The sequence below is a fragment of the Myiozetetes cayanensis genome, unplaced genomic scaffold (genome assembly GCF_022539395.1).
Source record: "Myiozetetes cayanensis isolate MyiCay16 unplaced genomic scaffold, myiCay2020 scf6-25, whole genome shotgun sequence".
Lineage (NCBI taxonomy): Eukaryota > Metazoa > Chordata > Aves > Passeriformes > Tyrannidae > Myiozetetes > Myiozetetes cayanensis.
Window position 1 is genome coordinate 21,900,677 of NW_026087853.1, and position 25,111 is coordinate 21,925,787.

At 51.9% G+C, this 25,111-nt stretch overlaps 2 protein-coding genes across 2 annotated transcripts in view; one reads left to right on the plus strand and one right to left on the minus strand.

Moving 5' to 3' along the window:
* Nucleotides 1-25,111, plus strand: part of LTBP2 (latent transforming growth factor beta binding protein 2) — a 70,644-nt gene that overhangs the window by 34,736 nt on the left and 10,797 nt on the right. The window contains exons 6-21 of the mRNA XM_050336335.1: nucleotides 15-215; nucleotides 595-863; nucleotides 2,428-2,525; nucleotides 10,773-10,852; nucleotides 14,640-14,762; nucleotides 15,218-15,382; nucleotides 16,196-16,426; nucleotides 16,969-16,991; nucleotides 18,624-18,663; nucleotides 19,068-19,166; nucleotides 20,237-20,362; nucleotides 20,547-20,675; nucleotides 21,063-21,182; nucleotides 21,902-22,021; nucleotides 22,228-22,350; nucleotides 22,549-22,674. Coding sequence (XP_050192292.1) covers nucleotides 15-215; nucleotides 595-863; nucleotides 2,428-2,525; nucleotides 10,773-10,852; nucleotides 14,640-14,762; nucleotides 15,218-15,382; nucleotides 16,196-16,426; nucleotides 16,969-16,991; nucleotides 18,624-18,663; nucleotides 19,068-19,166; nucleotides 20,237-20,362; nucleotides 20,547-20,675; nucleotides 21,063-21,182; nucleotides 21,902-22,021; nucleotides 22,228-22,350; nucleotides 22,549-22,674 — 2,073 coding nt within the window. The remainder of the gene's footprint in view (nucleotides 1-14; nucleotides 216-594; nucleotides 864-2,427; nucleotides 2,526-10,772; nucleotides 10,853-14,639; nucleotides 14,763-15,217; nucleotides 15,383-16,195; nucleotides 16,427-16,968; nucleotides 16,992-18,623; nucleotides 18,664-19,067; nucleotides 19,167-20,236; nucleotides 20,363-20,546; nucleotides 20,676-21,062; nucleotides 21,183-21,901; nucleotides 22,022-22,227; nucleotides 22,351-22,548; nucleotides 22,675-25,111) is intronic.
* Nucleotides 6,809-25,111, minus strand: part of LIN52 (lin-52 DREAM MuvB core complex component) — a 249,553-nt gene continuing 231,250 nt past the window's right edge. Inside the window, exon 8 of the transcript XR_007631527.1 lies at nucleotides 6,809-6,821. The gene's annotated coding sequence lies outside the window, so the exon portion shown is untranslated. The remainder of the gene's footprint in view (nucleotides 6,822-25,111) is intronic.

Genomic DNA, 25,111 nt, shown 5'->3' on the forward strand with positions numbered 1-25,111 from the left:
TCTTTGCCTTGCAGACTTCTGCCAGATCCCCTGCCTGAATGGAGGACGCTGTGTGGGCCGGGATGAGTGCTGGTGCCCCTCCAACTCTACGGGGAAGTTTTGCCACCTGCCAGCTCCCTCTCTGGAAAAGAAGCAAGGAGGGAGAGCCCCAAAGACCCAAGCTGGCGGCTCCATGAGGCACTCCACCTATACCCTGCCCTTGTCCAACCAGCTGGGTGAGCACGGCCAGTGGCTCCAGATCCCCCTCAGACTTCCTCCTACTTTGTGTGCTCCTCAGATCTTCGGTAACAGGCCTGAGGAGGCCACTACCTCCTTATGCTTGCTGTTTCAAGCCAGTTTGTTAGAAAAGGGGTCCCTCTAGTTTCTGAAGGGGGCTGAGGATTTTTGTAGATTTTGGTATGTTTTGGTATGTAGATTTGGTATGTCCTGTTTTGGGCCAGAGAAATATTTTCTCTTAGATGCATTGTTCCTCTAGATTTCCTGGTGGGCTCAATGTACCTCTCCTCCCTTGTGACTTTGTTGATGACAAGATGCTTTTTGGGTTCCAAATTGTTGCCATATTGTCACAACTGAAGTGTAAAACTCATATTCCAGCTTCCCTGAACCCTTCTCTGGTGAATGTCCACATCAACCACCCTCCAGAAGCCACCGTGCAGATTCACCAGGTGGCCAGGGTGCGGGGTGACGCAGAGGTGTCGGAGGAGAACAGTGTGGAGGCAGTCCTGGTTCCTCAGCTGGCTACCATGCCCTGGTACACCTATGCCCATGGGAATGGCAACAGCATTGCCAGTGAGAGCAGCCAGCAGCAGCAGAGAGCGCCAGGGCTGCTGGGGAGGTGCTTCCGGGAAGCTTTCCATGGGCAGGTAAGAGGTCACCTGACAAGTGGCGGAGTGTGTGTAGTGACATGTTTGTTGTTCTGGGGTATGGGAGCATTGGCTTATGGGGCAGGGGGACTGTCTTCATTTTGTGAAGCTCTTCAGCATCAGCATGGGCATCATGCAGGTGCTGTGGGCGCAAGTAACAATGTGTTAGTACTTGGGAAGAAAAAAACACTTTGCTTTGGTCCAACAGAGAGACCTCACTGTTTTGCCCTGACCAGGCTGTGCCCTGGGGCAGCACAACCCAGACTTGATGGCTTTCACACACAGTCTCATTTGAAAAGGGTGCCCTATTTATAGCAACATTTACTGCCACGCTCTGCAATTATTGTAGGAAATGTATAAAACATAGGAAAATTCCTTTCCCTCTCAGACGATAAATGGAAGTCTGATTTCCATGGAACGACGCCTTTCTGGGCAGCTTGATCGGGGCTTGGGAAGCAAATGCACGTGAGGGACTTTCTCACCCCTGTCCCACAATCGTCGTAATTTCTTATTTTGTCTTTCCCCATATGTTTCTCTTGCGTCACTGGAAAAGCATTGGAGGTTTTTGGCACCCACAGGAACACCTGTGAGTTTCCCCACAGCAGCTCGTGCTCAGCGAGACCCCCCAGCCTGGCAGCTGGGGACTCAGCCCTGTCCCCACTGCTCCCCAGCCTTTTCTGGGGGGCTGCTCTCAGTTCTCACCTCATCTTTCAGTCACTCCCATCCAAGTACTTCCTAGCAGGATGTGTTCTTAAGCCATTTTCTAGTGCAAAAATAAATTATATCAGACCCTGAGGCTGGAAAAGCCCTGTTCTCTGTGGGGAAACGGCAGCTCTGTGACCATGGGAGCAGATGATGATGATGGTGATGCACAGAGATGCTCGTGAGTGCCCAGAGAGGTTGTGGGAGATCCTCTGGGGGCGACAGGGGGTACTCTTGCTGAGCTCGCACCGCACCCAGCTGAGGTGATGCTGTGCCTGGGAGAGGGTGAAGAGTTCTGCGGGGAGCGCTTGCCTCTCCCCTCTCAGCCGCAGCCGAGCCGATCGGTATGCGAGTGCTGGGCAGGCGGCCACGTGTGGCTGGAGGGGGGCCAGCTCCAACTTGTGGGCCCAGCGGCTCCACTCTAATGGGGAAGCCTGTAATCCAGAGGGCCTTGCTGAGGGCGGGGAAAAGAGCGACTCATTCAGCAGAGGAAAGTGCTTGACAGCGAGCTCCCCGCCAGGCTTAAGTGGTGTGCCCATTTCACTGGCTAATCATCCAGGCACGGGGCTGATCCCCTGGGTGATAGCATCTCTAGTTCATCTCTGCTGTTTCGTGTCCCCTTCCCCTCTGATGGGTGCAGTCAGAGGAGTTTCTGTCAGCACAACTTTTTACTGTCTTAATCCGCATCCTTGGTCCCACTGTGTCCCACTGGGGAGCTGTACTGAGAGGGCAGTGCCAGCCTCTGACCCCAGACAGTTGTCCCTCAGTAGCTGGCTCTACTGCTACTGCACCAGCTGGCTGCAGTGGACAGGCACGTTTCCTCTACATCCCACAGAAGCCTGATCTGCTCCTCTCTCCACAGTGCACCAACCCCCTTCCGGGGCTGACCAAGCTGGAGGACTGCTGCGGCAGCGTGGGGCTCTTTTGGGGTGCAGACCAGTGCCTGGCCTGTCCCCCCGGCCAGGTGAGTACTGTTGCTGGCCGGGACAGCATGAGAGATGGCCCACATCCACAACGACCAAAAATGGTCCTGCTGCCTCATGCAGCAGAGGCAAGGAGCAGAGCTGTGGGTCCCACCTGCATGGCTCTCCTTGGCCCAAGGCCCTTGGGCATGGGCAACGTGTCCCTGGTGAGTGCAGGGCCATGCCAGCTGCTGCCCCAGCCCAACAAGGCGCAGTGCTCTGGTTTGGGTGCTGAGCCGCTGGCTCAGTGCTTTCTACCTAACCACCCCTGCCAAACCCCACTGTGGCTGATGGTTCCCACTGTGCTAGCCCCGCTCAGAAGAAGAAACGGGAAAAAAGCAGCCGTGATTTTAGGAGGTGCAGTTCAAGGTTGGAGGAGGAGGTTGCAGACTTGGCCCTATAGAGTTACGGGCTTGCTCTGGGCCCAACACGGGCTTGGCAGGGGCTCTGGAAATAACACTACATCAAACAATTGGCAGGAGCGCACCCGGGGTCCGTTCCAGGGGCATAGGCGTCCAGCTCTGTTTCTGCTGCACTTGGGAGCTGGATGGACTGATCCAGCAGGAGATGGGGATTCCTCAGCTGCTCTGCTCAGAGTGCTTCATGACTAGCACAGCCTCTTGCACTGTGGCCCTATCCCATGTTGTGGGGAAAGGCTGTGCAGAAGGACTCCTGGGTGGAGGGGAGGCAGCCCTGTGAGCACAGTGGCTCTGGCATCCAGGGCTGACCGAGTCTGGTGCAGGACAAGGTGCACTTGTCCAGTGCAACATGGGCAGGGAGCTGCTCACCTCTCCCCTGCCTGCCTGCCTGCCCTCTTTCATTGCTGCCTGGCTGCCTAATCACATCCATTCACTGGAGCAAAGGACTAAAGAAAACAAACCCCGTGTTTCAGGAGTAGTACACTCCTGAGTAGAGTGTAGGTATCCAAGGTGTTAAGTTTTGTGCAAGCAAGTGTGGCATTGGCAACTTCTAGCTCTGCCCAGAGGCTGTCCCGCTCACACACACATTCCCAAGAGCTGAATTTGTGTCTTATTATCCTCCCTCAATTCAGTTCCTCTTCAGCCAGGGGAGAGCTGGCTGGAGCCAAATTCCTCGCAATCACAGACGAGGTTGTCAGCATCCTGGAAGCCAGTCCAGATCTGGGGAGCTCTGATTGGTGTCATCTTCCTGTGCTACATGGCTCTGGTGTGGCCTCAGCCATGCTGCTGCTTGCCTGCCCTTGCCCATGTGCCACCCCAAAAGGAGCCCTGGGCACATGTGTTATGGGGGTGACCACAGGGTTTGCAGGTTCAGCACAGACAAGGAAATGCCCCACACAGGCTTTAGCCCCTTTTTCTTTGTCCCAGAACTTCAAACCCCCACTCATGGGTTTCTCTTCCCCATCCCACAGCAGTGTCCCTGTTTCTCACCCTCTCTATGATCCCACCATTAGAAAGCAGGGGGGCCACTTAATACTTCAGTTAGGCTGCAGGTGGCTGCAAAACCTCTGCACCTCCTTTCTCCTTCTCCATGCCAGGATGCAAGGTATTACTCAGCAGCCAGAGCTGCAGCAGTGATTTGCTCTGCTGGACTTAGAGCTTCAAAATGTGTCTAATCGTGGGCTTCTAAAATGTGAAAACAGGCACAAAATACCCCCATGTCCTCCTTGCAATCAGCCAGCCAGTAGAGCAAATGCACTTAAGAAATGGCTCCTAGCTGCCAGCAGGGCCCACTTTCACAGCTCAACACATGCCTTGTGTCCCAGCAGCAGTTGAAACTCAAGGCAAGTTGCCACTGCTGGTCTTCACTGAATGGACAGATGCTTGCCTGGCTTTTTTTTTCAGATTAATTTCATGGATATATGAAAAATGTATCCCTGTGGGTCTTCTGTATTCCTGTGCCACAAGAAAATCCAATTTTCAGTCCCTCTGGCTTTGGGTGATAAAAGTTCCTCATTGGAGACCTAATGGCTCTTGTTGATTTTGGCAGGAATTCAGGCTAGTTAAAGGGGCTGTTTTCAACCTGTTTTAATCATGTGCAAGTATCTTCCTCCTTTGACTACCTCTAACTGACTGCCCCATAACCAGCCCCTTATGCAGGAGACCATACAGTGCAAGTGCAGGGAGCTGTAAGGCAGACACTTGATGGAGGCAGCCTAAGAGAGCCCAGCTGTTGTGGAGTGGGGAGCCCAGCTGGATGGCATGCCTTTCTTTGGCGTGCTGTCTTCACACACAAGATACCTGGCCCCAGAGCGGAGTCAGGGAAACAGTCCTTTCTCAATGATCTTACTTGTCTAACAGAGCCACTGAGCACTGTGGCCTCTCACTGCCTTGTGCCTTGTCTGCTGGGGCTTCCAGTTCCATGCCAGCATGAAGGCATCACTCCACGTACTTCCTGCCTGTAGACTACATCCGATGCTCACATTCCTTCTGTCTTCTGGTCTTGCTGGCCTGTGTTGTGCTCACTCAGAGTCACTGGGCTGCAGTTCAGTGTCTCGTGCACAGAGATAACATGTCCGGAGGATGTTTCCAGCTTTCTTAGCACTGTGATCTTCAGAGAGAACTCCGTGCTCTTGTGTGTCCCAGGGAGGCATGCACCAGAGCAGACTTGACAGCACTGGGAATTTAATTACAGCAACTAGAGACAGAAATGGCAGAAGCTAGTTCAGTGTAAACACTTACAAATGTACAGAAGTGCAGCCAGGCAAGAGCTAGACAAATGGGGAACTTGTTTGGATTGACTGTCTGCCCGAGACACTGATTGTTAGTAGAGTCTGGATACGTCCGGATGTCTCCATCGTCTGCAGCTTTCATGTTTGGTACGTGTTTGTGTGTGGAAAGATATCAGAGAAGAAGAATAGGAGGCAGGCATCTGTCTGAGCAAACTTACCATGACCAATCCTCACTATTTTTTGTGTTTTGCTCAGCATCAGAAAAGCCAAGGCACTCAAATGCTTCGTTGCATCCTAATGAGACCATGTTAAAAGCTGAGTTCAAAATTAAGGGTTGACCTGGCCTGGGATCTCTGTAGTGAGTGTTACTTTAGTCTCAGAGATTTCCTTAGGTCCTGCTCAGGCTGTGTGGTTTGCTGCTGGGGAGGGTGTATGCTGTTCAGTCTCTGCAGAGAAGTGGGCACAGAGATGGATGTTCAATCAGGCTATAGTAGAAGTTTCTGTGAGTTGCTGTTGCTCATGCAAGTGATAGCTGAAGATCAGAACCCCACGATATGTCAGAGACAGCCCTGGGAGAAGGGGGAGAGCTGAGAGCTTGCTCCTTGAGCTGTTGGAGCAAAGGCTGTCACCTGACCCGTGAAAGAAGGAGATGAGCCAGAGGCAAGGCCCTGGAGGGTGGCAGGACACCTGCATGCTGTCATGCGGCTGCAGTCCTTCAGCTGTGGTTAGAGCTGGCTGGATGAAATGTGTTGTGTTGCAAGATAGAATAAATCAGATAGAGACATCCAGACCCTCCTGCCTCTTTAGTTCTTGGAGCAAGCAGTGAAGCAAACACTGAAAGGCTAGAACAGAACAATAGGAGCAAATGGGAGCTGGAAGGTCAAACTTGAAGAAGACTGATAGTAGGAAAAGGGAATTGGAGGCTGAGGAAGCAACTGAAGTAGAGTCACTTGGATGTGGCTGGAAGGAAGCTCAGGGACCAGCAGGGTGTTTAAGCAGTGCTGGTGAGAAACCTGCATTGAAGCAAAGTCCTGTCCTGTGGCAAGCTCAGGATGTGGGGCTAGTAGCAGGCATGCTCTGGGCAAAGCTATTCCTGCTTACCTGCCAGGCCATGCATTATTTTGGGGTATACAGTGGTCTGCAAAGAAGAACGTGTTGAAACAAGGATAAGAGATAGTCCATGGAAACTAAAGCCAACAGGACGAGAGCTGCAGGTCGACACTGCAAGACCCTGTGGCAAGTGTGAATTTGGACACTGGTTCCTCTGAAGGCTTGGCCCTTCTCAGGCACATGGGGATAAAGGAAACTAGTAGCAGAGAGTTCTGACCAGAGGAGTTCACAGCCCTGCTCTTCTGCCTCCTCCCTGAGATGATACACCTTGGCAACCAGCAGCACTTCAAGAGAAGACCAAACCAGTGATGAACACTGTCTCCAGTACTGCCCAAAACCTACAAGTCTCAACTTTCTGTTCAGGTTTGGGAGACTTTTTTGGGTGCAGGAGTAAACCCGCATCTTCCAGGTCCTGATTTTTCAGTGTCCCCTGCCCCTTATTTCCAGTTACAGTCAGCCTGAGCATAGGCTGGGCTGTGCACCCACTGGTTTTGCTCAATGCAGATCTTCCTGCACTGCTTTCTCTCTTCCTGCCTATGGATTTTAACTGTATTAAGAAACAAGTCTTTGAAGGCTATTGTTTTGTTTTTATTCCCACTCCCTGTGTTTTTTCAAGTTTTTTGTCCTAGAGAAAAGTTTGAATTTCACTGGAAAGTTGGATCTTGTAATGTCTGGCTTGGCATCCACAGCACACCCCAAACGGACCTCCCACTGTGAGAGGGGTGGCAGCTCAACCATGGAGCAGTCATCATCAGAAATACCGAGTGGCTCTGCAAGCTGCACGCTCCCCTGCACTGTGCCTGCAGGCATTGGAACAGCCACAGGAAGCCCCTTGAAAATCAACCCCTTGGTCTGCTCCTGTGAACAGACTGCGGAGGATACAGGAAAAAACCCCTGGAAATATGGGAAGGAGGCTATGGAGGGGGCTAGGTTTGCCACTGTTACCATGTACCACAGGGAGTCTGTCCAGGACAGCAAAGAAGGGCTGGGGGTGGCAAAAGAAATTGAAACTTTGGTTTCAATTTGTGCCAGTACCACAGAGAGCAATGCTTAACCTGGGAAAGCACAGCATTTTCAAGACTGCCTTGTTCTGCACAGTGCTTGTTTTGCTCATCATTCATGTGTAGCATTGTGGTATCAGCATACAGCAACACATTTTTGCAAAAGTGGGGGATTTAAATATCTCGTCCCAGCTGGAAGCCACCATGGGAGCAGAATGAGAATCTCTCTGTCGAAACATCCAATGGCAAATAGGAATTACCAGAATCTTTTTTCCTTCAAGCATCTTTTTCACTGTGAAGATATTTACTGACCACAAGTAGAACTAGAGGGTTTAGTTTTGTATCACAAATGCCTTTAGTATGATAGATGGAAATAGTCGAAAAAAATGGGCTAGCTTTCAGCAGCCGGGCATTTCCTCACTTCTCATCTGACCGCAGGTTTGCCTCTTCCCCTTTTAACACAGTGATATTGGCTGGACTAATGCAATGTATTATCTCATCCTACAAACATTGCCTCACTTCACGCCCTTGTGGCTACCACCACTAGTGGAAGTTTTCCACTGCACCATCACTCTGAGCTTCTTCAAACAGTGTTTGGGGAGCACAGGCCCTTGGGTAAAACCTTTTCTCCTGGGAAGCGATGCAAAACTAGCCTAGCTGCTTAAAGGTCATCTGGCTAGGCTACAAAATCCCTCTGCTCAATTTCCATGCATTTGTTTCCCTTCCTATTATGCTCTGCTGGAGTATTTTTCTAGCTGGGAACAAAGGTACTGGTGAGAGTCCTGGGTTGTAGATGCTTCACACTCACCTCCTTCCTGAGTTTGTGAGCTTGTTGCATGCACGTTCCTTTGTGCAAGCCTGGCCCTGACAGGGATGCCCAGTGCCTGCAGAAGTTGCAGAAAGTATCAATGGGTGGTAGGAGAGCTGGAGGGAGCAATGAGGAGAATGGAGAGGGAGTCCTAATGTGCAAGTACCTGGTGAGGGCATTGCTTTGGCACAGCACCCACAGGACTGAAGTACCCTGGAGGCAAGGCTCTGAAATCACCTTCAATCACCAGTCAATGACCTTCAATCAGAAACCAGGATTCCCTGCTCTCAGCAAGCTGAAGTCCCTCTGCCTGACAGATGCATCTCAGCTGGTCCATCCCTAGTCTCAGGCTCTGGGAGAACCCTTCCTGGAGAGAGTGTAGACAGACAGACAGGAGTCCCTCCCAGGAGGCTGGGACCCCCATCTCTGAATGTTGACAGATTTTCTACCCTCTCTGATCATCAGATCAGCTTTTCCCCTTTGTGGATTCCAGGGGAATAGCCTCCTAAGTCAGTCTGTCACTCCTGCCAGTTTCATGAGAGACCATTGGATGCTGATCCCCTTTGCAGGAAACTCAAGTGTCCTAGGCTGTTTTTTCAGGCAGTTTTAACCATCTCTGCTGTAGTTCAGCAACATCAGAACTTGTGAAAGGAAATGGAAACCAAGTATAGAGCTGTGAGTTAAGAGCTTACATCCTCCTGCAGCCACACCCTGTCTTCCCTTGTGGCCAGGTCCTGGCAGAAAGAGAGCAGCCTCCATCCACTACTTGAGAAATATCTTAGTTCCCCTTGGTACAGAGAGATCTGCTCACATTACATTCCAGTTATTCTTTGCAGGGGACATGGGTTTCTTTGCAAAGTTAAGGCATTTGTCCATAGCTTCACAAGTGATTTGCTGAAGTAGTAAGTTGCAGGTTTCTGCAAACTGGAGTCATATGAGTGCTGAGGTGGCACAGACCTGCACACTCACCCACCCACCACTGGCATTTTCTGCCTTGCTCTCTTCCTGGCAGCATCTGGTGGAGGGATGCTGCAGTATCTGTTTCTCCACAAAGGCTTTTCAGAGGGGGAGCGTGGCTCTGACACATGTCATCACTGTTTGATCTCCAGCATGCTTGGCTTGCTCTCAGAGAGCTCACACATAACAATGCTGCTTCATTTGAGTATCTGTTATCACATTGTGCTGAGGTTGGCAGATGCTTCCAAGCACAGTTAATGCCTGTCGGCAGCCCCGAGCCCACAGGCTGTGGTGTGGGAGTATCTGGAATCCCACTAGGGCGCTGAGCTTGGAGCCCATAAGCCAGAGGTTGTTTTTACCTTCCTAGAAGGCTGCAAATGTGCCCAGTGATTCCCAGTATCACTGGTAGCTCCTTTGTGCCTAACATCCAGATATTTGTTAGCCTACAGTTCATGATTGAACTGTTAAAGGGGATAAATAGATTTTTTTGATCTTTGTCATTCATTCAGCCACTAAGGATCAATCTGCATACAGAGAAGCTTGTAGCTTCATTTAATATACCCGAGGAACTCAGGCTTTCTATTCTTCTTCCTGGTACAAGCTGGTAATGGCTTATTCTCCTGTCTTTTATTCCTAAATGCCTTTATCCTAGGAGGCTTGTCCCTAACTTTTGCCTTTCAAGAACTGCCCTAGAATGGCTTTAAATTGCATTATAAGGTTCAAGTGTCCAGGACAAAGAGTTGTGGACATGCCTGTTCTCTGTCCCCACAGTGTTGTTTGTGTACTTAAAACTTTGCAGGCTCTTACCAACCATCTCCTGCTGTAAGGATGGTCTCAATTTGCCCCTGGTTCTTGAAAGCTACAATGCATTAGGAATCTGCCAGACCCTCAGTATGGCTATTGCCATGGAGGTCTTTCCACGTATGACACCGGGAAGTGAGCTACTGATGCCGGGCAGGAGGAATTAAGAGTGGTGGGAATACAGATGGACAGTCACTTAGCAGTTGCATGTACATCTTGTTCCCAAGTGTAAGATCCAGAAAATTAAGAAGAAACCCCACCCTGGGAAAATCCCAACCTTAGGCAAAGCACCCTTCTTCCTACCCCACCCCATGCTTAATTACTTCCCAACTCATCCACTCCTGAATTCCCTTTTCCTCACTCCAAAATACAGTGCCTAAATTTTACTTCCTTGGAATTTATGGGCCACATTTTACTTGCCTTAAAAAAACTTGGAGAGATTTAATTGTGTATGTTATAGACCATTTTGAAACCCACAAAACTATTTTAAGCAGCAATTTGAATTTTTCTTGACAAGAGGGATCGGGGCAGGAAATCATGTGCAGCAGAAAAAGGGGGAAATATAATAAACAGGCCCTGAGCTATTATTTCAGCAGCTTCTCAATGACCTCAGCCATTCCTTTCACTCTGATCCCCTTCCTCATGTGCCACCTGGCTATCCAGGCTGACCTAGAAGTAGCGGAAGTGACACAGTGATAGATATGAAGCACAGGCAACACCTCTGGGTCAACAGGTTGGCACATGTCAAGCAGCATAAGACTCTGCATGAGAAATGTGGCTGCTCCCACCTTTCCCTCTGCCCTGGGAGTCATCAGAGGCAGACCTAGGGACTTTTTCCCCTATGCAAGGAGGGCAGAGAGAAGGGAGGATGCTGGTGGCTGGCTCTACTGCCAATGTCCCACACTGTTTGCTTTTCTTCCCAGCACGCCCTGTGATTGAGAATGGGCAGGTGGAGTGTCCCCAGGGATACAAGAGGCTGAACCGGAGCCACTGCCAAGGTAAGGATGCTGCTTTCATCTCTCTCTCTCCTTCCCACATCCCCTGTCAGAGTTGTAATTATCTACAGAAGTAAAATATGATTATCTAAGTCCCTGATACAGATCTGCAAAGAACATGGCTTGTAAAAATCTCTGCCCTTTCATCAGGAGTGAAAGAAAATCAGGTATCATTGAACTACGTGACTCAGCTAAGCACAGTCAGCACATAGCTGCACCAGCACAAGAAAACTCACCTGTTAAGTCCTACTTACCCCAGTAAGGACTTGTGTTGGGGCCTGCTAAGTATGAGTGTAAAAACACTTCTCCAGTCATCTGAAGCAAAAGAAATTCTCTTGCCTAAAAATATTTGTGAAAGTCTTGTCCAGTTGTTCATTTACAAGTGGGAGAGTGGGAAAGCTATTCTTTCTTTTCTGAGTGTGTCACTAGTCCATGCTGCAAGGCTGCCCTGACTGCTCCAAGCTGCCGGGATCGATCCGTTTCTCACTTCCGTGGTCCCTCAGTTCTGTATGAGGAAGGCACCATCTCTCCGCTTTGTTCTCTGGTTCATGTTTATTTGGCATCTCTTGGATCCATGCTGCCTGTGTTTTTCCGTGCTCTGGCTGAAGAATAATTTTGTGGTTCCCTTCTTGTGATTCATGATAAACTGAGAGGTGTCATCTTGCAGATGCAGCAGGGAGCCAGGTCCCTGGCCATGCAAACCCAGGGCTGGCAATCCAATGACTCATCTCTTTTAGTTGGGACTTTCCACCATGCTTACTTAATTAATGATTCAACCTCCCCACATTGTCCTAGGGGAGAACTTTCAACAACACAACAACGTCTGTTCTCCTTGGTGCTCAGATCTCATCCCTTATGTGGCCACAGGCAGTGCTACATGTGTTATGAGGAGCTGCTAGGAGACATCAAATACTAATTGGAGGAGCAGAGCAACTGCAGGGGCTCATGTCAGCAAGCAGAGACCTGAAGTGCATGCTCTGGATCTGTGTCCCTTCTGGAGCAGGGAGAAGCTCAGAGGAGCAGAGGCAGATGGCAGTGCAGATTTGGCTAGGAAGATGTTTTTCCACAGGAAAAAGCATGAACCAGGAATTTGTGCCTCTGTGTGCTCCTTCATAAGCTGGGCTGGATAAGTACTGTTCTGCAGACACTACTGCCTCCAGGATTTTTCCCATTTCTGCTGTTGCAGTGGGATGTGTGCCAGGAAGCCCAGTACCTCACTTCAGGGCCCAGAGGGAGCAGTTGGGCCGATAGGTGTAGGAGAGGCTACATAGGGCCGCCTTTTGCCAGCCCAGGTAGGAGGGGAGACTACGTGGCTTTGCAGGTAGTGGCTGTCAAAATTTGTTTTCAAAGTACTGTTGACTGGAGGATGGCCCTGGAAGAAGCCCACTTTCTTCTGTTCAGTATGAACAGAAAGGGTTGTCTCTGGTGCCTTCCAGCAGAGGAACAAATGGTTCATCTGCAGGATCTTCTTTCCTTTCGTTGCTGTATCCCATTGGAACAAAGGAACAAAGCTGCAAGGAACGTGATTCGAGAGTGCCTGGCAGACCCAGCCAGGGAACCTCTCAGTGCTGCTGGAACCAGCAGGAAGGATGGAACTGGAAGGGATGATGTGGAGCCACACACTGGCACCTTGGTATCCATATGCCCATACATCCTTGGAGTCCATATATATATTTGGTGTCTGTTGCTGACTGGGTTCCTTTCTGCTCACCAAGTACCAAGGTAAACCAGCCTGAACCTTTCCACCACAGGCTGCCTGACTCAGTGTGACTGTTTCTGAGGAATATCGGCAGGATTGTGCAGGGTGAGAGAAAGCAGCTGAAAGAGCATACAGATCTCAGTTTGGGGTCCTGGAGGCCTCTTCTTGTGGGCTAGCCCTGGCCCTGGCATGCTGCAGGGGGTAGGAGTGCAGCTCTGAGCACACCTGCCTGCTTCTGTTCCCAGTGGGGACTTCCACTGTGGGTGGGTCCTTTGCTGACAGCCTAATAGCTGGGGTTGGACTAAGGCTGGGATGTGGACCTGTTTTGAATTAAGCCTATAAAGCCTAGCCCTTGGTGCTTGTTTGTTTTGTGCTCTCATTACTCCAAACCCTTCAATCCCTTTGCTTATATAGAGACAAACGCTTTGTCCAGTTGTGTCAGAACAACATAATACTCTGACCGTGCTGGGGAGTGATAGGGATGAGCTGTGAGGCTTCTGTGGAGAGCCCTAGTGTCTTCTCTGAGTGGAGTCCCCAGCTTATTTGGGATCTGGCCACTGGTTGTTCTCAGGAACCCTGTCCTGTGCTTGGTACAGAGCAGGAAATCACTTCATTGTGCAGCCAAATCCTACTCCTCCCTGGCCTGCTGCAGATTCCTGTAGTGTTGGTATTTCTAACTGACTTATCTTCTGGCCTGGTCTTCATGGCCCTTGTATGTCTCAAATGTGTATAGAGCAGCTGGTGGGATGAATGAAGGAGTTTAAGAGCACAGGACTGGGGAGGACCTCTCAGGTCAGTAAGTCTGAACTTCAGCTGTCATTGCTGGCTGTGAGACATTTGCCTTCCACCAAGCAGTGATGCTTTGACTCTGAGGAATAAGGTAGTGCTGGGAAAGCTGTTCCTGAGTCTTCCACCCCTTCCATCTTCAGACAGTCTCCAGAGCACCACCGTGTGCTCTCAAGGCAGCTGAGGTCACCGGGGCCTTGTACACTGCCACTGGTACTGCCCTGTGCCTTTGGAAAATGTTTGGCATGATGCTGCCTAGCATCATGTCTTGGCAGCTCACAGCTGTCCTGTGAGCAGTTAGTGTGCCCAACTCCCTCCCACTGCCTACTCCAACCTCTTAGCTTGTAGTATGTGTTCCTGTGGTTTGTCCCAGAATGGTGCTGAGGTTGATCCCATTCCTGCCACTCTGCGCTCTCATTCAACTCTTCCCGCACTGCTTGTGCCTCCTGACACAGCACGGCTCATTAGCATTTTACTTTCCTGGGCTAAGCTCTTCAGTGAAGATTTAATGCTACATCAGCCCATGAGGAGGGCTTCCTCCTCACTCTCTGCCTGAAAATTGCCCTCAGCATTCATTTATGCACCTTTTGCCAATCTCTGTCTTCTCTGGCTTAGCTCATACATTCCTACATTGTGCTGAAGGAAAGTCTTTACTGCAGGCCAACTGAGTGAGCCTAATGGTGTTTCCCTGGGATAAACCCACCTTCCTTCCCAAAGACTGATGTGTGCTGAGTCAGGGTCAGTGGCAGAGCTTGAGGCAGGTTTGGAGCTTGGCAACTTCCAACTTGCTCAACCTATTCCTAGAAGAAGATGCAGTGAGTCACAGCCTGGCCAACATCCTTCTCCCTCTGGATGTGATCAGTCACTGCTCTTCCTGCATGCCAGCACCGAGTTTCTTAACAAGGATCCTCCATGGATGATGGCTCCATACAAACAGGACCAGGAATTAGGAGAAAGAACAGGACTCATCATTTCTGGCTTGCAAACAACAGCCATGGTGGCTGTAAGAGTGATCCTAACAGGGTCGACTTACCGTAGGGGCCACATGTGTTTTCCACAGGGACCGTGAAGCAGAGCAGTCATCTACAAGCCATCCCTGCAGCTGCAGTGAGCAAGCTCTGCACTGCAGATGTGGGACTACTGTCATCACAGGGGTTCCCACCATGATGCTTGGTGCAGAGGCTGCCTTAGACACCAGCCCAGTTGAGACCCCCTTGATCTGCAGCACCTGAATGAGAGCATAGGGAGGGGGTTTAGTTCACCCTGAGCTTCCTCACATCTCACAAAGCTCTCTCCTCTCCACAGATATCAACGAGTGCTTGATGCAGGGCCTGTGCAAAGATGCCGAGTGTGTGAACACCCGTGGCAGCTTTCGTTGCACCTGCAAGCCTGGGACCATGCTAGACCCATCCCGTAGCCATTGCATCTGTAAGTGCTCCAGGGAACTCACCAGTTTGGGAGGGACTTGAGTGGGAAACCATGGCTGAGTGGATGCTGCAGTGTGCTTCACATCTCCTGCGAGTTGTGCTGTTCTGCACTTGTGCGCAGAATGGGTGCAATCTTGCATTAGCCTTCTCCATGGATTTCACATGGTCCCTGCAGCAGCTGGAGGGAATGTGCCTGTGGTGTGGCAGCAGAGGACGCAGCGTCCTGGGATGAAGGAACTCCCACAGGAGCTGTATTTGCTTGGGGCTGACACTGCTGGGGGAAAGGCCTGATGGCTGATGGCCAGGGGGTGTTCTGGAAAGAAGACAGGTCAGCCCTCAGGCAGGCTGGGAGTCACAGGCAGAGAAAGGGCCAGGAGGGAGAGGTGCATGCCCCCCATCTTTCTTTGGAGAGCACAGAGCTTAACCTCTGTCCCTGACACTGCTGTTGTGTTTCAGCGGACAAAGCAGTGTCGATGGAGCAGGGGCTGTGTTACCGCTCAGCAGCTGGAGGCGTGTGCACCTTTCCCCTCTCTCACCGCATCACCCAACAGATCTGCTGCTGCAGCCGTGTCGGCAAGGGCTGGGGGGAGAACTGCGAGGAGTGCCCCATGCCCGGCTCAGGTGAGACCTGCCTGCATTGGCTTTGCCTCCTCTGGTTAGACTGGGATCTGGGTTTGCCTGAACACAGACAGCTGCGGGACCCAGAGCTGAGCAGCACAAATGCTGTCCTGTGAGATGGGTACAGCAACCCAGGACGCAGACTTGATAATACTGGGAAGATACAGTAATCCCTGATGGGAAACCCCTCTGTACCAGAGGGAGAGCACAGCCATGTCTGTGCCTGGCTTTATTCAACAGCCCTATTCTCTCATACATCTCCTACTGGGAAGAAAGCCAGGTGAGGATGAGTTTGGTACATCTTAGCATGGGGTCAGGTGGAGGGTGAAGCACCAAAATCCTCAGGGATGAGAAAATCTTCAGGTGGTTTGTGCAGAGTATCTTGAGTCATGTGCAAAGCACTCAGCCTAGAGGTACCCCAGGTTCACTTTTGTCTTCTCCCTTGCTCAGCTTGGACCTTCCTGTGGCATAATCTCTTCCTAGCAGTACTCACCATGGGAAGGGATTTAGTTTTTTGGGGTCTGGGAATGGCTGTTAGAAACCCACCCTGCTCTGTGTGCACATTCCTTCTGCTTGAAGTATCCATCCACTGCAGCCCAGATGTGTTTCTGTAAGGATTTAACCCTTAGAAATTCCAGAAAATGAAATGATAGGATAGGGGAAATATACATGGCAATATACATGCCTGTACATTTTCACTCCTTTATTCCACTGTCCCACTATCATGTCTAGGTGTGGTAAGCCAGGTAATCCCTGCAATAGTCTCTTCCTTCTAACCTCTGCCCTCTAAAGTTTTGATTTGATTTTCCTTCACAGAGGCCTTCAAGGAGATTTGCCCAGCAGGACATGGCTACACCTACTCTAGCTCTGATATCCGACTGTCAATGAGGAAGGCAGAGGCAGAAGAGCTGCCTCTCAGCTTGGAAGAGCAAGGGGAAAACAGCAACTGGACTTTGGATTGGACAGCAAGGAGACCACAACTGCAGGACAGCCTGCGTGGGAGTATCCTGGAGGCATTCCCCTACCCTGGCACCTCAGCAAGACAGGGTAGTGTGGGGTCTACTGCTTAAAGCAGCTCCATCTGGGCCCTTAGCAAGGGTTGAAAAATTCTCAGGTCCTGTCATAGACCATGGATGAACTTCTGGCTGATAAAGACTTTCTATATCTTTATGACTGTAGCATTCCTGAGGCATAAGGCACCGTGTCTTCAAGCCTTTGGAGAGAAGGTTGAGTGTTTCAGGCTCCTGCAACTGCATCTTTGCAGTTGGTGCTGACTGGATAGGCTGCCTCCACTAGGACCTCAGGTCTGCATGGCAAGCCTGGCACTCTAGTCCCTGGGCTTTTGTCCAGCCCCGATGGAAGGCAGTGCAGCAAACTGCTTGTGCCAGTACTTGCTGGAGCGCAAGCTCCTGGATTCTGCACAGTGCCAGAAGTCCAGGTGTGTTGGCTTTGGGAACAAGGCCGTGTGGAGGAGAGTGAGGGACTGAATGGCAGGGTCATAGAGGTGGGGTGAAGTTAGGGCAGCCAGGGTTTGAGGAAGACACCTATCTGCCTTGTCTCTACTTACCATTCACTCTTTCCCTTTCCAGGTGAAATTTCTCCTGCCATGCAGGTGAGTAAGGTTTGTCTTGCATCCTGGGTGCATCCATGGTAGCTTGATGGGCAGGAAGAGGAGTGTCATAAAAATAAACTGAAAGAGGGTAGATCTGGATTAGATGTTGGGAAGAAATTCGTTACTCTGAGGATGGTGAGATGCTAGAAGAGGTTGCCCAGAGAAGTGGTGGATGCCCCATCCCTGGAAGTTTTCAAGACCAAATTGGATGCGACTTTGAGCAACCTGGACTAGTGGGAGGTGTCTCTGCTCATGGTGGGAACATGGAATTAGATGGTCTCTAAAGTTCCTTTCAACCCAAACTATTCTATGATTCTATGCCTGCTCACACTCTTTCACTATTCAACCAGGCAGGTGTGTGAGTTACACATGACTGGAGCCAGTTCTAGACTGCATATCACAGGGTTCGAAGCTCTAGACAGGAGAGATTATCCACGATGGACTCAGTCCTAAAGAGCAAAAGAGTGAATTACAGAAAGGATCTAGCCCCCTATAAAAGGACACCAAGAAGAATTTTGCTTTGAAATTCTAGTCTGTGCTGCAAGTTCAAGTTTGCCCTGCTTTCACTGGCTTCCATGAATATCAGCTGTACTTACACAGCTGAGGTGTGGGCACTCACTCCCTGCTGTCAGCCTGGCCTGGCTGTAGGGCTGACGGGGTAGCAGGGTAAGGGGAACTGCTGCAGTGTGCTGGGATGTGCTCCTCTCATTGAGCCTGGTGGTGTGCTCAAGCCCAGCTCACAGGCAGGTCTCCCTGTGCTGGGGTGGGTGCAGCAGAAACATCAGTGGAGCACTTGGGGCAGGAGTCTCTTGCACTGGCTTGTGTGAATTAACCCTGTCTGATGCAAGCAGCCTGGGGACTGATTTTCTGCCAGCCTCTCCTAGGACTGGGTTTCTTTATTGTGAGTCGCACTTGAAAAATGTGTGCTTCTTGATCCCTGCTGTCAGTAGAGGTTCAGCCATATCTCTCCTGAGCATCTCTGTGCCCTCTTGCTATAGAAGCTCACCCCTCAGAAAGTACTTTCAGCCCCTCTGAGAGAGGGCGTAGCACTGCCATTGTTGCTGCGTCATAGACATGAAGTGACTTGCCCATGTGCATGTGAGAAATCTCAAGACAGAGCAGAAACTTGAGCCAAAGCTTCCAAATGTGAAGCAGAGCTGGTCTGGAATTTAGGTTGCTCAGCTGCCAGTTTTGTTCATCCATTGTGGAAAGCTCCTTGGAGCAGAGACTCAGGTCATGCTCCAGCATTTCCTTTGGCAGCCATAGGTTTGCCAGGAGGAGGTGCTGAGAAGGAGCTTCTAGCACCAAGCACCCTTCTAGGAGGTAGCACTCTTGAGGTAGGTCAAAGTAGCAGCTGTCCTCAGCATGCCTTGGGTCTCACCTGCACAGTGTGCTGGCATGGCCTCTCTGTGGCAGCCCCTCAGGCATATCCTGGAGCTGTATTTTGCCCAGGATGATGTGCTCAGGACAGAGTGGTCCTGCCAGCTGCACCTAGCCATGACAGCTTCTCCTCCCAGGATGGTCTCCTGGGGAGCAAGAGAAGCCAGGAGGTGGGTGGGAAAATGTCACAGGGATGCTGCATCCCTGTTTCATGCATGAGAATTGAGGCAGTCATATGTTTCTGTTCCTCAGGGCACTGCTGATGCCACTGTAGAGCCCGACACACGCAGAGGTGAGTGCCAGGCTGGCGGGAGGGCAGGGTGCTTGTGGGGAAGAGAACAGGGCAGTGAGAAGGGAGGAGAGTGGGGAGTTTGGGAGCTGCCTCCTCTGCACAGAAGCCCTCAGTGGGCAGGACAAGCTCCTGGCCAGGCTGGCTGTAGGGCAGTGTGGAGAACCCCTGTCACACTGAGGTGGCTGATGTGGGCTGTCGGAATGTGGGGAGGTAATGAATATCCTCCTAAGTGGAGGAGACTGTGTTAAAGAATAAGATGATGGTGTTGCTGCAACCACCCTGAATCCCCTTCCCGTGAGCTTTTTTGGGGCTCCGGTCGCAGGGCCACCCAGCACAGGTGAACCTTGGGCATGCACCTCTGCCTGTGGTCTGGGGTTTGCCTCACCTATCTTCTCCTTCCACAGCAGAGGAAGGGGAGTTCCAGCATCGTCCTCCCCAGCCTGGCCACATCACCACCTGGAATGCTGCTGCTGCTCCAACACAGGTGCCAGCACAGGGCTCAGGTGTGTGTGTCCACCATGCTTGGGCATTTCCCTCCTCTCTTTGCCTTGTACTACAGGGTAATGATGTCCTAAGCTCTGCCCAGGGGCCCTCTCCCTTCACCAGTCTGCTTGTCTTCCCACACTCCCTCCCTTGACTTCCCAAAGAAAAGTTCCTGCCTGCCATGCTGGGATGTTGTCCCAGCCTGGTCTCACCTGCTGCCAGGCAGGGAAAGCTAGCTGGCCATGGGGATCCTGAATGGGAAGCAAGGTGTTTGGCTCTCTGAGCCCTTCCCTGCCTGCAGCTCACTTGCTTGGTGCAGCAGTGGCTGCGGAGCAGGGGGGATCACAGGCCCGCTCGGGTGGCTTTGGCCCCGTGCCTCCCGTGGCGTGAGCTGACTCATCGGGAAGGGGGAGCACAGGGGAAGGCATGTGGCTCCCGGGGCGGCTTGTTTACTGCGCCGGAAACAAGGGCGCTGTTGTTCCACGGTTGCTTAAGTGTCTGGGAGTGTGGCCCCTGCCCTGCGCCGGGGGCTGGAGCACCTTGGGGAGCAGGCCTGGCGGAGGCACCTTGCTGAGGAATGCGTCTTCCTCAATAGCCTTTTGTTTGGGGTTGGGCTACCCCCCCAGCCCTGGCTGGCTCGATTCCGAGGGGTGTGTAGTGCCCTGCTCCCCCCCACTACTGCCCGTGCTCCGCTTAGCAGGGTGGTGCAGGGGAGGCAGGCCCTGCTGTCACCCAAAAAGGAGCCCCATCACAGGTGCCAGGCTCTGCTACCAATCCTCCTCGAAGGTGTGGGGCTGCAGGCTTCCTCACCACCCTTTTTTAGGGCCCAGGCACAGGTGTGCGGTACAGGGGACTGGTCATCCCAGCTAGGCTCAGCCCAGAGGAGCTGTAGGAGGTGGTAGGGTCTACTGTGTCTCCTGTGCAGCCCTGCGGGTGCAGGCTGCCTGAAGAAGCAGATGAGCGGGCTCAGCATTGCTCTCCGAGAAGGGAAAAAGCAGCCTCCTGGCATGGTGCTGGCGACACAAAGCAGACACTAGACTCTGTGCACCCTTTTCGGTGCTGACCCCAACCCTACACTCTCTCCTCCCAGAGGTCAGTGGCTGTGCCTCTTCACCCCTCTCCTGTGGAGCCGGTACTTGTGTTCTCACCCCAGAGGGATACAGCTGCTTGTGCCACCCTGGATACACCTTGGACCCCAGCCGCCTCCACTGCATTGGTAGGTTGGCACCTGTTCTGCCTTCTGGGCCTCAACAGACTATTCAGTCCTTCAGGCTCTTGGGGGAAGGTTTTCTGGCAGCTCTGCTGAGCCCCTGCCCACCTGCTGCCCTAGAGGGCTGGCAGGGGGCTGGCAGTCAACTGCAGGTGGTGACTGCCTGTCTTCCTTCCTTGCCTGGACACAGATGAAGATGAGTGTCTGAAAGACCCTTGTGCTGGAAAAGGTCGCTGCATCAATAGCGTGGGCTCCTATTTCTGCCTCTGTTACTCTGGGTACATCCTGGCTGTCTCGGAGGGCAAGCAGAGCTGTAAAGGTAAAGTGGTGTCCACCTGGCACAAGGCTGCCACGTCCCCAGAGCTTCTCTGTTCTCTCACCCTCGCGCTCTCTCATGAATGTGCACACACACACGCACACCTGCACACCCTCCCTTCCCACAGCTGTCCATGGACAGCTTGATCCATGGGGATCACCCTCTCTTACTTGCTCAGGGACAGGACCTTGGCCATGATGATCTGGGCAGGAGTCTGTGATGCCGGCTCTGATCACTGCTTCATGGCAAGGGCAGATGGGGAATGGAGGAGAGTCCTGGCACTGGTCCCTTGGGTAGAGCCAGATGCAGGTGGAGCAGGTCCTCACTTGCACCCAGCCTTCCTGACATTGGATGGGGAAGACTCAGGACTGTCTCCTTGTCTGTTGCCAGACCGAGATGAATGTGAGCAGCCTTCTATCTGCCGAGGACAGCGATGCATCAACACCCCTGGCTCCTACCACTGCCAGTGCAGGGAGGGCTTTGCCATGGGCCCCAGAGGACAGTGTGAAGGTGAAGCTCGCTGCTCCCTGTTCCCCTGCCCCTCCAACCCACCTTCTGCATGGCTGAACACCTGAACACCTCATATCCTCATCACTCAGTGCCTCCTCCTGGAAGGGAGGTAGAACACCCCCATGTTTGTCTGCCAGCTCCCCAAGGGCTGCCTGTCCTCTCCTCTGACTGCAGGAGGAACAGGCTTTCCTGGGCAGAGGGATGTGCCTGATCAAAGATCCCTTTTTTTAATAGCTCATCTCCATCATAGAGTGGGAGACTATTTTAGGAGGCAGTACAGGAAACGGCATGCACAGATTGCTGTCCCTTCCCCCTCCCATTCCCACCCCCACACACGGCCTCCAGAAAGCACTTGCCTTAAGGACTTCCTGAGCCGGAGGCTGCATCCTAATCATAGTTATGAAAGGCCCTGATGAAACAGCCCTGCACAGATGTTCTCTGATCCCTTTCTCTGCCCATGCACATTCCTGGCCTTGACAACATCCTGCGGCAGTGAGTTGTGCTGCTGGCTTATGTCAGCCCTCAAACATAGGCGTAGGATCCTCAGTGATTAGTGGAGCCATAAGAAGTGTTGCCTAAGCCCCAGCAAACTCATCTCAGCTCCTACTGGGCATCACTGTGCCCTAGAGGGGAGCTCTGGGGAGCCACTGGAGACGATACATTGGAGAACACTGCACTGTTTACCTTTGGGAGCCTGAGAGGAGTGTGTTTCTTGGCAGATGTCAACGAGTGTGCGGATCCCAGCTCTTGCCCCAGTGGGAGGTGTGTCAATACTCTGGGATCCTACAAGTGTGTCAGCTGTGGGGATGGCTACCAGCCCAGGAACGGAAGATGTATTGGTGAGGAACTTGGGCTGTCTCTGGGAAGCATCCTTGCCCCCCACAGCAGTGCTTCCTGCAAGCCTCTGAAGGAGCAGATGCACAGGCAGAACCCTTCTCCTGCAGGAAGCCAGCCTGCGTTGCCAGGGCATCATGTCCTCATGGCTTACTTGGCAGGGAATGCAAGCACTCTCCCATACCATGTTGCCTTCTGCTGTGTCACACAGATATGGACGAGTGTCTTGTGGAGGGGACTTGTACTCATGGACGGTGTGTCAACCTGGATGGCTCCTTCCGCTGTTCCTGCTACCGGGGCTACGAGGTGGCACCTGATGGGAAGAGCTGCCAAGGTACCAGGGAGCTGTGAGTTCAGACACTCTGAATTGTCACACACTCAGTCCATAGATTTCCCTAGACTCTTCCTGAGCACTTGGCTCTGCCTGAATCCTGGCCACCATGCTGGCTGGTTCCCCCAACACATGTGCTCCTGGTCATGGTTGCTCTGCATTTTTTCTGCTCATCTCACTCTTCCTCATGTGCTTATGCAGACATCGATGAGTGCACAGCCCAGGCTGCCTGTCCCTCCGGACTCTGCCTCAACACTGAGGGCTCCTACTCCTGCATGGCTTGTGACACCGGCTATGCTGTCTCCAGAGATGGCAGCATGTGTGAAGGTATCCCTTTCCCAGGATGGAGGGGCAGGTGTTGGAGGGAATGAGGGGAGAGACATTGCCATAGCTGGGTTACTGGGTACTGGGCGAGAGGACTTTTCAGGATCCATTTTCAGCTCTTTAGTTTCCTGTGCAGCAGAGAACATGGAGGGGTACAAGCAGACATCACCTGGAGCAGCAGGAAGGTGATTTTCCTCCCACAGGAAAGGGATGGGGAGAAGGATTCAATGATTCCAGGCTCCTGGACTACTGATGATCTAGGAGGTGCTGACAAAGGCCAGAGGAGTATAGGAGGCCTGGAAACACTGGCAGAGAGTTGTGTGTGGTTCAGTTCAGCTGTGTGCCTGGGAGGATGAACCTCAAATGTAGGTCCTCAACAGAAAGAGAAACCTCAGGTCCACAGCCCATGGAGAGACTGTGGGCAGACAGGTTTCATAATTTTTCTCCAATCCCTAGTGTAACTTGGACATGTTTAAAGAAGAAAACTTAGATCAAGGGCTCTGCTTGATCAAGGTACGCTGGTAGAGAGTTAACTCCAGCCAGCATTGATTTGTGTTGGTTGCAGTGCTGTGACATGAGAGTGCTGGCATCCCTGCGTCCCTTTCAGCCTGACTGCCCAAGTACAGGCAGGGAAATTCCCTCCCCAGTGGTTGCCCCCAGGGGGTGTCCTGGGCTTGAGATGGTATGAAGCGAGCAAGGGAAGGGAGAGGGCAGAGTTGGCAAAGTTATTTGTTTAAAGATTGGCCACATGCTGAGAATTTCTCTCTGGAGCACTGCGGAGCTCTGCAGCCTGCACGTAGCTGGCAAATTGAAGATCTTGCCTTCAGTGTTACTCTCAGAAGGATCCCCCTGCATGTGGGCCTCCCGTGGGGGAGGAGAAGGAGGTTTCCCTCCCTTTATTCTTCTCTGTTTTGGTGTCTGAGAAAGCCAGGGTTATATGAACTTATTTTCCAGTTGATTTTTGGGTGCGATGGAAGAAGCATGGTTTGATGTCTTACATCTGCCCTCCCCTTTTCCCAGGACTCCACATGAGCTGCCCCATCTCAGCCACCTTGCCCCAGCCATTTCATGAGGGCACCTTATCAGGGTTTGATACTGTTTAGGTCACACTGACCCAATGGCAGGATGGCATGTTCTTCCCTGCCTTGGCCGGTAGCCTTGTCTGTGGATTTAGGTTTCATATTTGAAAAATGATAAGGGTTTTGTAATAGTTTTTTTGGTAAATAAACTAGGTTTTGGTTTGTCTCCAGAAGTATTGAATAATATTTCTACTCCCAACCCTTTTAGACTGAAAAGCTGTGAATCCTGCCCTGAAGTGGTAGGCAGCAATTCTTGTTCATGCTTGTGGCATGCTTAGTGCTCTTCAAAGGGGAAAAGGTCCCTCCCTGCCCCCAGGAGCTGCTTTAGCTCCTGTCAGGGGAGTAATGTAGAGCAGGACTTCCTCCACTAGCATGTCTTTTGCTGCCTGCACACCAACCCATCCTTCTGACTACTGGTGTTCTCCAGTGCTTGCCCCTTCCTCATGGGCCCCAGGCAGCAGCAGTAGTCTGTTTGCATCTTGCATGAGATGCCCCCTCTGAGAGGGAAGGTACCCCTTCCTCTTCTGCTGTGAACAAAATCCTAAGAATGCCATCAGGCTCTGGTCAAGGCCTGGGGGAGTTGGGTGGGAGAGGGTTTGGGGGGAGCTCTGCAGTTGGGTAAGAGCTGTTGTAGCCCCCTGGACAGCTCTGCCGTGAGAAAGATGTTGTAGCCAAGTCTGGCAGGTGGGAAAGCAGAGCCTCAGAAAGTAGGGCTGGTGCTGTGTTAATTTGCTGATGTTTGCTCTTGTGCAGAGAGGATTTGTCAGCAACCGTGGCTCTCCACTGGCCTCTTGGTGGTGTGGTACCCAGTGCAGAGCTCTGCTGGAGACAGACACTGGGGTTAGCAGTATCCCTGGGCTCACAGAATCACATAATGTCCAAGGTTGGAGGGGACCTCTGAGTGTCATCTTATCCAACCCCCTGCTCAAGCAGGGCCACCAAGAGCTGGCTGCCCAGGACCATGTCCAGAGGGCTTTTGAATATCTCCAAGGAGGGAGACTCCACAACCTCATTGGGCAACCTATGCCAGTGCTCAGTCACTGTCACAGTAAAAGAGTGTTTCCTGATGTTCAGACGGGACCTCCTGTCACAATCATCAATTTGTGCCCCTTGCCTCTGGTCCTGTCACTGGGCACCACTGACTTGGTACTGGAATAATGTTTATCCTGATCCCTCTGGTGGAAAGGAGTGAAGAGTCTGGGCTGACTCCTCACACCTTGGTAACAGGAAAGTCTGCTTCTTTTCACTGTGATGAGGTAGTCTGAGAGGGCAGTGCAAGCCCACCTTGCAGGGCAGTAGCTGGGTGATGGCTCTTCTGGGTGGGGATCTTCCCCAGTGGTGGCAAGAGCTGAGCCCTCACT